Here is a 12,303-nt window from a genome sequence, read left to right as displayed (position 1 = left end):
TTGGCCATGTTTAATCTGTCCTAAAACGCCTTAAGAAACCCCTTGTATATTCATTCCAAACTACCACACGAGGTGACAACAACCGATCATCACACACATCTCCTAATATCTAAAATGATAATAATAAAATCATTAAACATCCGCTGACCTTACTGCACCCATCCACAGTAAGGTCGCTGCAGTTTCAAAACTATTTAATACACATATTCCAGGGAACAGCATCAATCCGTGGACCAAAAGCAGGACAAAACCCTACTTTCTACAACACAAGAACAACAATATTGGTAAAGAAGTTCAACCAATATCATGAGGCCCAGGAAGACCGAGAGGCAACGAAAATCAACAGGACAAAGCATGCACGAGAGATAGTTTCAACCAACAGCGCCCCTGGCAATTGTAACAACGTGACTGCTTTTAAGACACAATTCAGAATCTTCACTGACCATAGGGAGGTCAAAAATTGGGATTCATTTCACTTTCATAATAAAAACTTTACAAACCCCTCCTTTTGTATCAATCGATACAGTGTGTGTTTAAAGTTACTTTAACATATGCAGAAATGCTAGCCAAGTGGTGTCCCTGTGGGAAAGTGTAATTTGACACCTGAATTCAGCTGCGTCACATCTGAGGCGCCTGTTTACTCCCTCACTTATCATCCCCGGGCACATTTTCACAGGGGTTTGAACAAGACGCGTTCCTGGATTTGCATGAGAATGACCCACTTATTCATTCATTGTGGTTATTCGATGTTGGATGAGGGATTATACAGTTGTATAGTTGCTGTCCTTCACACCCGAGAATGTTCTAAATATATACATTTTTTACCATGCATAATGCAAGATAAGAATGCACAATTGCCACAAAATATGTAAAGGAAAACAGGTGCAGAACACTCTTTTACACTGCTCGGTTTATAGGAATTGAGTGGTCTTACCTCTGAGCTGTTATGCTGGCATTTGTGAGTTCCGGAAAACCAGCCCTCGTCCGAGCATTGGTCAATGTCCACCTTCTGCAAATTAAAGTCCACTCGAACAACTCCCCTGAAACAGGAAAGCAACAATATTCGATCATTTTCGGAATATCAATAACACATCTCCTGCTTAGCATGATTTCTTGCGCTCACATTAGATACAGCTAAGGGACAGTGTTATAGCTTCAATAAATGCAGTGGACTGATACATCGACAGCAAAGAGGTCAACCAGCAGTTTGTGCTAATAATGATTTTCAGCCAATTACATTTTTGCAATCAACAGAACTAGGTGTGCTCGGATTTACAGATTAAAAAAACCCTGCAATTAATATGAGTGTGCACATCCTAGCGCACATTATGCTTTTGGGGGGAAGGATGGCATAAAGTTTCCATCACGAATGACTCAATTTGACAGCTATGCATGTGCACGTGTAAGTGCATTAGTATACCATGCAATTGATGTAAAATGTGAAGGTTCGCGTGGATGTAAATTGCATGCTGAAGTCTTGAAGGCATCTATTATAATGTGACACTAACATTATTAACAAGAAGTCAATAAAAGTGATCTGCAGGTGGATCAAGGGACATTTTAATAAATAAACCACTGTGAACAAGCAAATGAATTCATGAGGGGATCAGTCAGGGCACAAGCCCAGAGGGTGTTCTGCTACCTTACCCCATCAAGTCCCATTTTTAGGTCTGGCCATAGACAGATTTCGCTGTCTGCAAGAGCTATAGTCGTTATCTTTCTCAAGTGAGGTTTCAGATGAGAATCTATCTCTCAGCTCATATTATTGGTTCCTGTTGGAGCATTACTTCTGGAATGCCTCCATTGCAAAGTATTAGGCACAGGCAGAGACTATCTTACACCTTAAAACCAGAATGAATAATCACACTTTTTTTATCACATTTAGCCCACTCTACTATCAATCAATCAATCAATCAATCAATCAATCAATTTGTAAAGCGCACTACATACCCGCAAGGCTTTCAAGGCGCTGAAGGAAGGGGAGGAAGGGGGTGCTGTTGCTACTGGTCGAACAGCCAGGTCTTGAGTTGTCTCCTGAAGGTTAGAAGGTCTTTGGTTTGTCGTAGGATGAGGGGGAGGGTGTTTCAGATCTTGGCGGCACGGTGGGAGAAGGATTTGCCTCTGGCTGTGGTTCTACGGATGCGTGGGACGGTAGCCAGGGAGAGGTCTGCGGAGCGGAGTTTCCTGTTGGGTACGTAGAAGGAGAGTCGGCTGTTGAGGTAGGCTGGGCCGGTCTTGTGGAGTGCCTTGTGTGCGTGGATCAGGAGCTTGAAGGAGATTCTTTTGTCGACAGGGAGCCAGTGCAGGTTCCTCAGGTGTGGGGTGATGTGGTCGCGGCGCTGGACGTCTAGGATCAGGCGGGCAGAGGCATTCTGGATTCTTTGAAGTCTGTTGATGAGCATGGTTGGGGCTCCGGCGTAGAGGGCGTTTCTGTAGTCGAGTCTGCTGCTGACTAGGGCCTGGGTGACTGTTTTCCTTGTGTCTGTTGGGATCCATCTGTAGATCTTGCAGAGCATACGGAGGGTGTTGTAGCAGGTGGAGCAGACAGCGTTGACTTGTTTGGTCATGGTGAGTTTCGAGTCGAGGATGACTCCCAGGTTGCGTCACTATCACTATATACTACAGGATGATCAACCCCATCATGGCATCACCAGCTTAGCACTGCACCACCAACCAAAGCCACCCCTTACCACAGCGCTAAAAACCCTTCATGAGCTTATACCACCTTAGCACTACAGCACTGCTGTTGTATACCCTGAGATTTTTGGGATTACACCAGGCAGATTTCCTCAACCCAAAAGGATATTATAACTTTTTCTGTGGAAAGGAACAGTGACAGGTGTATCTCACCTCCTCTGTGTTATATTTATAGAGGTCTTAGGAGTCAGACATTCCTGACAGAAAGGATGTTTGATGATATTGCAGAGCCAGCTCACGAACTCCAGAATGATTAAACACACAAATAATGGTATTTTGTAAAGCACTGGAATTTATTATATGCTACTCTTCCATACATCACAAGGACAAGATTTAGTTTTATAATTTTAAAGAGCTCGGCAACTAAAAAAGAAATAAATAAAGGCTAGATACAGCCCGAACATGGTTTATATTCATTACATATCCCTAAATGAAGTGTTTGCTAACAAGCTGTTAATTTTTCGACTGCTTAATTTTCAACCCCATTTCTAATTAACAAAAGAATATTTATTTTGGGGTACTATAGCCGCTATCAGTTCTCTAAAAATCAAAAAATGTGTATTGAAAATTAATATTTAATAACACAAAATCACTTGGATAATTACATGGTGGGAATAAAATATCAATTTCTTGTAACTGCCTCTACCTAGTTCCGAATACCAGTTGTATTTCAAACTCAAAAGGCTTCTCAACATATTTTAGAAATTAACTGGAAAGAAAGCAGCCAGTCAGAATTCGATTTTTTTGGTTATGAAACAAGTATCCGGGTCAAATCATTTTGATGGGCTTTGAGATATGGCACCTGGATTGCAAATTCTGGTGTATTATTCCAACTTCGAACAAATAGTGTTCCCACTGAAGGCACTGAAGTAACCCCATGGAAGTGTCTGAACTGTGTATGCACCAAGCAGCATAATAATCATAGCTGTATGCCATCTTTATAGCTATCGGCACTTAGATATGGATCCGTATCGTCTAATGAAGTTTAGGACTATAGATCAGTCAAAACATCCTCGAAATTGTCTGTGTCCCATTTGCTGGCAAAAGTTTCTGGTGAGACAAGATCATCTAGGATGAGACAAAAGGTGCGGGGCGCCTGCAGAGTCTGTTGGACCCAGCATTTGGGGCCAAGTCTTCCCAATATACAACATGGCATGGCCACTGGACTGACAACAGACACACTCCTTGAAGCTCATTAAAACTTCCTTGCTAGCTAGACGCAACTGTCATTGGATTTGGCTCTTCGTAGACTGGCAAGTACTCACCATGGACCATTTGTATACAAAACACCAACTCTGCCGTGTATGTTGCAAAAGTGATCATAGCCAGTTCTGAATTTGAATTTGGTGAGTTTCTGATGCATTGATCGTTTGATTCCGAGTATTCAGCATTTCCAACCCAGATATTGCTGGTAGTGTTCTTGGCACTAAACAGTAAAATCTGCCGCATGATCTTGTTCACTTTCAAAGTCCACAACACTTCCCACATGAAGAGCAGCACTTGCTCAGCTGCACATCATGGGGAGACATTTCTGGCTGTGGCACAGTCTGTATTCGTTGTCTTTGTGGTAGCGGACTGGGCGAATGTGAAGAAGCAGGCACATCTTAAGATTTGACCGAGTCATTTCTTATATTGCTGTGGCTAGCTCAGGCTTTCTATAGGCAAGTCCAAACTCAACTTTTTCAGGTAGCTTCTTGTCTACTAGCTCGCCTGTCTTTGGGAACCAGTCAATAGCGGCACATTTTGGAGGGAGTAGTTGCTTGCACTTCAGATAAAATTTACAGGATTGACTATAATTCTTTTAATAGATCAGGTTGCGTTGGAACATGAGGCTTCTCAACCCCCTTCCACCCACCCACTCTAGATCCAGGATGTACAATGACATGCAAAATGTGACTTCATAAGATGTACAGTCAAACAATATATGCTTCCTTAAATTAATTATTCCTGTGCACTGTGTAGATTGAGGAGATGCACCATTACAGAAAACCTTCACAGTGTAGGTTTGCTTACGCATGCTATTGCTTCTATCTACCCCTCGGTTAGCAGTTGGCTTGAAGGGGTTAGAGAATTGATGATGTACTATTACCTCAGCAAGTGCCTCTGCTAACTTTGGCAGTACAAGCCAGCCCTTGCTCTGAGGGAAAGGCAGGCATTCCACCCACTGTTACTCAGCACAAGTCTTTGTTATTGCACAAGCTGTGGCTTGGTGCTGAAGCTACTCCCATATACATTGACTATAGAGTGAATGTACCACCATATATATTTATATTGCGATTAGGAAAAACCAATGTGATTGTTGTAATTAACGGTTGAGCTGCTTCAGTGAGAAACACTTGAAGAAGGCTTGTTTCTTTGAATATCTCTGTTAATTGAAGGATTTTACACTGTGGCACATATTGTCGAGCAAGAACTAAATCCATCCACTCAACTCATGTTCAGCCCGGACTGTATCAGATTAGATTAGTTTACGAGGCACAGTGCAGTCACCCACTCCTAGAAATTTGGCTTTAGGAAGCCCATTTTGTGCCAGGAATTAGTTGTACTTTACCAGGAAGCCAGGAAGTGGAAATATTCTATTGTGTCATTACTGTATTACTGAGCTAATTTTGGGTCCACAGTTGGTGACCTAGTTACTGCCTCAACTTTACGTATTTGAAATTAAGATTTTGAGCAGCAGCAGAATTGGATTTTGTGTGAATTCTCTCACTCTAGGGAGCTAATGTATGTTGGACATCCAACAACAGAAGTTGCGTTTTAAAGGTACCCAGACCATTTTTTGCCCTTATGGATTTCCCTAATGCATCTTTGTAGTCATTAGATTTACAATGGATTAAAGCTGTATTGAATTTCTGCTTGCAAAGTGACAAATCAGAGGCGTTCATTCTTGGAACTGAAGGATTAGTCTTTTGTCAGGCTGAAGGTAGTGCATTTAGTTTGGCTACCTGTGCCTTAGAATCTGCAATGGCTTTGCATGTATGCATTTATTTTAAGCCCCATGTTCTAAAGTTCTTCCTCTACTGCTGCTAAGTCAGCTGTATATCACTGTTTCATGCCCACTGCAGCCCGTCCATGTATAGGACTGTAATTAGGCATTCACACAATGTTTTGTATTGTGTGTGTTTATCTGTTGTTTCTGGAGAAAGAGTTCTCAGTGTTGGATTATATTCAAAGTAAATGGCAGAACGCATCTAACTTGTGGCTAGGGGTGTGCAAAATTTGCATAATTCCCTTTTGTGTAATTACACAAAAGTTTGGCAAAGTATATGTAATTTATCACGAAACGCATCCTTGTGTCAATTTTTGATTCACTGGAAATGGCCTTTACAATGGGGGCTGAGTCATGCGTGCTGTTTCCACGCAAGTGGAACAATGCTTGCCTAAACCACACATCTGCCATAACCATGCTTAAGCCTTAACAACGCATATGCGTGGTTAAGGCAGTCAGCAGTCTAGATGTGCGGATGGGCGGGGAGAGGAGCAGGAAGGATCGGGACAAGAAGCTCCAGGATACGGCGTGGTAAGTGGGACTGGGGCAGGTCCCGGGTTTGGGGGGGGTAGTTTTTAACGGTGGGGGGTAGTTTTAGGGCTCATGGCGGGGGTTTCAGGGTAGTTTTTGGGCAGGGGGCTGGGTTTTAGGGCTCAAGGTTGAGGGAAAGAGGCAGTTTCCAGGGGTGGGGGTGAGTTTTAGAGCTTAGGGCAGGGGGACTGGGGTCAGGGTAGGTTTGTGGCAGGGGGCAGGGTTTAAGGCCTCAGGGCAGGGGGAGGGGAAGGGGCAGTCTTCCGGGCTGGGGGGGTTTGTACACATGCATGGTTTAGGCATGTGTGGTTGTATCATACAACCACATTTCACGCTAAACAATAGCATGCTAAAAAAACAACAGCCACTCATGTGTTTGTGGTAAATGTTTACTGCAAATCACACATTAAGTGACATAGTATAAGAGCTTAACTACAGTAATTTTGTGTAACAAGTGCAGTGCTGGCACAATTTCAATATCACTCAGGCCCATTGCACCCATCTAACATTTAATTCTCTTGAAATTGGTATACTGGTCTTGGGAGCTGTCTCCGGAGTAGGGAGTGGTGACATAATGATAGTTTTCTTACCCTACGCTGTGGGGTTTCGTTTAATTATAGCTGTCTGCACTACACTAATAATTTTCTCTACCATAGCAAATGGCTCTTCTGCAATTGAGTACAAATGAGATTTGTGTGGTGTGGTCTGACCTTTGTTTATGTTGTGTAGGTAAAGCAAGCTTGACTTGGACCTATATGGAGCACCAAGCTGCATTTGTTATCACACATCTTATGCATAGTATGCAGAGGCAATCATGCAACTGTGTGAGAGTTACTAATTGGTACAGTTCCCTAAGCCTTTCTGTATAATGCAGAAGGTACATCCAATGATATCCAGAATGTTCACCACTGCCCGTAATTTTCTGATTGCATTTAGAGTTCCTAATATGCTACACTTTTCCAAACAATCTGATACAACTTTCTTTCCTTCACTGGATATTTTGTATCCTAAGACTATCACATTCAAATATCTAATTTATGAATTTAGAATATTCATTTTAAAACCTGAATTAGCAACTATTGTGATTATTCAATCTACATATTAAAGCTGTTTATCTAACTCAACAAAAGTGATGCACATGCCATCCACATAAAATGCTGAACCTAAGTCATCCTGTAACTCAAAGACGTGTACTGAGAACACTTATACGTTATTCTTGCACCCTTGTACCAATTGAGTAAATCCATATTGTGCCCCTCGGAATGTGACTACAGGTCAATATCGTGACTTGGGAGCAATGCTTTCAGTTAAAGGTTCATTTGCCACATCTATTGTGCTCAATTTGTTTGCACATAAAAGTTGTACCATGAAAACTATACTATGGATATTCTGTACTGTATATATTATGCAGTGTTGGTTCAGGTTATGCTAGTTGTAGGAAATGGCTTACTCCCCCTCCCCCATTTAATCCCCTGGATCTTTCACTTTTGGACTACCCAGTTTGGACTTGTACTGTGAGTGAGTCACACTACAAGAGTCTCACTAAAGACAAATTTCATGGAACTGACGTGAAATTTGGAACCCCCCAGTGTCCACATTTTAATATAAGGTAAGCTGATGAGCAACTGGGTATGAGGATTGGGGCTGGTTGCACACAATCATGTGAGCACACATGTGCACACAGCTGGAGACTGACTGTGTGAGACTACCATCTAGCTCAGCCTGGTATATGAGCACAGGTAGAACAGTCAGGTTAGTGCTGACCTGGTAAAGGACTTATAATGTGTGTGGCCATTCATGGTGTTGCAAATGCATCTTGTGTGCCCTGTGCACCTCCATTTATTTTTGCTGACTGGTACTGGTGGTAACTGATTGACTGTCACTGGGCTCTATCTAACCAGGCCCAAGGCCAGTGCTATGTTGAAAACACAGAGAAAATACACACATACATTAGGGTACACTATGTGTTAGGGTACACCTTCTATGGCATGATCTACCCTATAAGTCCCTAGTACATAATACGGCAGGGGATTAAAATTACCTATAAGTCCCTAGTATATAATAGGCATGACAGTTTAAAGGCCAGCATCCCTTTCTGCACGTGCATGTGTGCACTGCTGACAGCCTGAGGTCTTTTTAAAATAAGCCATATGTTGCAGCACGGTTTTAAATGTAAATTGCGCCCAAACTCGGCTTTGGTGGTAGGGGCACTTAAAAAGTGATCAACTACAATAATTTGGCATATTAGGCACGCCCAGGGTCTCCCCTAGGTGTCCCAAGGTGGGGGGTCAGGTCATTATAAGGGGGGCCCTTATGAAAGATGTTTCATATGCCATGGGATAGAGAAATTGCACATTTAACTTTTCCCATTGTAGTACTTCCTAAAATCGACTTTGGTGCTAGGAGCACTGTGGAGTGTGGATCTACACTATCGTTGCATATTCAGGACCCCTGAAGTCTACCCTAGATATACCAGGGGTGGGGGGTCAAGTAACTATAAGCAGGGTCTTTATAAAATATGTTTTATATGCCCTGGTGTTGGAGAAATTGCACATTTCATTTTCCCCATTGTAGATCCCCCACATAGGATAACATGGCAATTAATGCATAACTATCACTAGGAATTAATGAACATATCATTCAAGGACTTAGGAGAATGGTATTGATTAATCCAACAATATGCTATTGTTTAATGTATTTTAAATTATACCGAAAATAAGTTATAAGACTTTCTTGTCTGGGAGCTTCTAAGTGGTCAAAGTTAACAGGATTAGCCAGGCTGCTTTGATGAAGTGATAAGTGGCTTAGGCAGGGAGAGGCTATCTCTTGGAGAGAGCTCTGCTACATAGTAATGCCAGAGTAAGGGGGAGGGGTCCTAAAGCATGGAGGTTCAAAGGGGAATAGGACAGGCAGAGAAGAACAGGTCTATCTACCCCTGCCTTCTGACCCATTCAGATGGCAGGCTTAAGGCAGGAATTTGCAGATGGTAGGGGGAGAAGAGATTTAGAAATGAGCAACACAGGAGGTTGGTTTTACTAGTTCTTGCTCCTCAGCTGAGAATTCAGCCATACTGAATTTTGAAGGAATAGTGCTTTCTGAGAGAAGATTATGCCACACTTTGGAGGAAGTGTTCATGGTCTGGGGTCTTTCCCTGTACCTCATTGGACAGGAGTGCTCTCCTGATGATCCCAGAGAACACTGAATAAATATGTGAGAGGTACTGATCCTCTTAGAACTGCTGATTGGAACTAAGAAGAAGAAGGCTTACCAAGCTGGAAACTTGATGTGCACCATCAGGCCCTGCATTCTGACTGACTGTGCCTGCTGCATTATCTGGAACTAGAGCCCTTTCGATGTACCTTGCATCAAGCGGAAGAAAGAGTGGACTCCCTGCAAGCTACAGGTTAACAGAGATCACTTGGACCATCACCACCAAGAATCCATTGCCTGGAGTGCGTCCAGTGGATTTGTAAATATTATGTCCAGGTGCATTTAGGGAATTTTAGTCCCAACCTTTCAAGGGCCATCTTGAAGATCCCAGACTCTTGTATCGTGTTTTGGATACGTTGGACCCTCAACTGGAACTTCAGGAGGAAGTTCCAGAAGTTTGGAGCAACTTTGAAAAATGCTTCATAAGGGGACCAACTCAATAGCATGAGCCAAGCCGCCCACCTTCAACCGTGAGGCAACCTGCCCTGCTGGTTCATCCTGCTGAAAAGCTCTAGAGGTCTGATTTCCAGAGTTTGACCGGGAGCTCCGTGGAAAGCACAAAAAGCTTCAGAAAAGTTTCTACGTCAGAAGGTAAAATCTCAACCAAGGCCTACCGCGAGGAGTATCCGAGCAGGGCTCCACTGCAGTCAGCCTGAAACTTAGACTTTGTCCACCACCAGATGTTCCAAGGTGGCGATATAGTTTCTAAGTGCTAGATAGTGCTACATCCTTAACAAATTCATATCTCCAGTTCCCTACATTGTTTTTTTTTTGTCTTTTTGTGTCATTTTAAAGATAAATATATTTCCTATTTTTATAAATTGGTGTTGGATTTTTATTGCGTTATCTTTCTTAATTATTTACTGAATTGGTGTTGTTAAATGCTTTACATACCTGTCTCCTAAGTTAAGCCTGCCTGCTCGAAGCCAAGCTACCAAGGGATGAGCATGGTGATAATTTATTGAGACCTGTACTGTGCCCAAAACTGTGTTAGTTGCATTATTGACAGCGTTATATGCATATTTACCACTACTAATAATCCAATTTCCAGCACATACTCAAAGTCTGTAGTGCTTTACGGAAAAGTCTGTGTGCTCACTTCATAATACCTTATGGGTGAAATCTACTGCACTGTTTCTCAATACTTAGGCCTAGAGATACCAGTTAGATATCAATTTTAGAGTAAATATGTACACCGAGAGCAGAACCACTGTCACTTTTGTGATATCTGTACTCCTTATGGCACTTATCATATTACACTGGCTCAGCCATAATCAGATTGCGGAACTGTGCTATCCCTGAGGGGCAGATTTAGTACTCTGCTGCCAAGCAATAGAATCTAAGACCTCCTTACAAAATAGAGCAATTTACCAGTGCTTGATCTAGTTCCTGGGAAGGGAAGGAGTGAGGAGGAGGGATTCTGCATGTGGTAATTAACTCTTTACACTGCACCTGAGCCAAGCAACGCCAATACCACAGAAACAAAGGATGAAGGCCAGGCCTCTGAAGTCAAGTAAATGAGCAATTCCATTTTGAAGTTTTGATGGGAAGGTATAAGGCGGCTGTGTCCGTTGGAGGAGGAGATGAAGCTTTCAGGGAAGAAGTTTCCGTGGGCAACTTGAAGATCCCTTAATGAAGTGCTCCAGAATGCTATGCAGGATGGTCGGGCAGATGTGGGGTGATGATGTTATGATTGGGCAGAACTTTCTACCCCATTTAAAATTCCTGCACAAGGGAGAGGCACTTGAGAAGACACTGGACCTGGGGCTGTGATGCTGGATTAATGCCCAGCTATAAGAAGGAATACATCTGAACCTCTCAAAGGATGGAATTTGGGACTCTGAACCTTTAGCTGGCTCCCAGGACAATGAGGGGTCTCTCCAGGGCCAGTGGCGCTGGGCCCCTTATGCCCAGTAAGGAACAGTATGGGGTTGGGCCTGCTGGGGACCCTGAAGGGTTCCCCTCAGTCTTCTGTGAACTGACCCTTTTGACTCCACTGACACACACATAGCCTGCAAGTAGACAGAACGTTTTAGGACCAGGAAAGTGGAGCAGGAAGGGTGTTCTGGTTGTTGGCTATAGAGCAGCTATGGAAGATGCTCCTCAGGCAGGAGGGAACATCAGGAATTTATCTTGAGTGAGGCAGAGAGCTGGTCTTGTGTTGAAAGCCAAGCCCCAGGAGGAGTAACTACATTTAGAGGGCTAGAGCTGGCCACCTGGATCAAAATTACACCAAATCAACATCTGGAACTCGGTACCCCGGGGCGACCGAGTTGGAAATGAAACACAGTGCTCCACTATGAGTTATACAATTTCCCATGGGGTGGGCCAGTCCCTCAGGTGTCAGCCCAATCTTTTAATTGTTTTTGATAATGGGTAGGGAGCATGTGTGTTTCCCTTCCCCAAGCAACCCTCGACCTTGCGGACCCTATCTCTTAGGTCTTGACACACTGAAAGGCTACCCTACCGGACCCCATCTCCCTGAGGCAGAAACAGTGGGAGCACCGTAACACTCCTCTTCCTGCAAAGTGCAGTCCCTGCCCCCATGCTTGTGTCTGCACACACCGCACTAGCTTTTTTCTGCCCATGAGCATGTGGGCATGTGAAACAACTGAGCAGTGTCAGCTAGGCTGCAAGTGTGGAATTGTACTGCCCCATCCTAACCTGCACACACAGGGTGCTCCAAAGGGGCGGTGGCATCAGAGGCAGTGGCTTCAGGCATTCATAAATGTAAAATGCAACACAAGGCCACATTGAAGAACAACAAAGAGTTGTGGTGCCAGACCTAATTTGAAAGCCGCTCATCTGTTATTCAAGCCCCAGGGCTGTGGAGTGCCCCATAAGCCCCTGAGCAGGGCTCCAACATTTGCATACAG

The 12,303-nt window shown here is 43.5% G+C and overlaps 1 protein-coding gene across 1 annotated transcript in view; it reads right to left on the bottom strand.

Moving 5' to 3' along the window:
- The window catches only part of GPR158 (G protein-coupled receptor 158), a 1,311,614-nt gene that overhangs the window by 1,233,878 nt on the left and 65,433 nt on the right, over nt 1–12,303 (bottom strand). Inside the window, exon 2 of the mRNA XM_085631696.1 lies at nt 935–1,040. Within this exon, the coding sequence (XP_085487822.1) occupies nt 935–1,040 (106 nt within the window). The remainder of the gene's footprint in view (nt 1–934; nt 1,041–12,303) is intronic.

The sequence above is a fragment of the Triturus cristatus genome, chromosome 10 (assembly GCF_964204655.1).
Source record: "Triturus cristatus chromosome 10, aTriCri1.1, whole genome shotgun sequence".
Classification (NCBI taxonomy): Eukaryota; Metazoa; Chordata; class Amphibia; order Caudata; family Salamandridae; genus Triturus; species Triturus cristatus.
The sequence above is the reverse complement of the archived record's forward strand: the minus strand, read 5'-3'. Positions and strand labels throughout refer to the sequence as shown.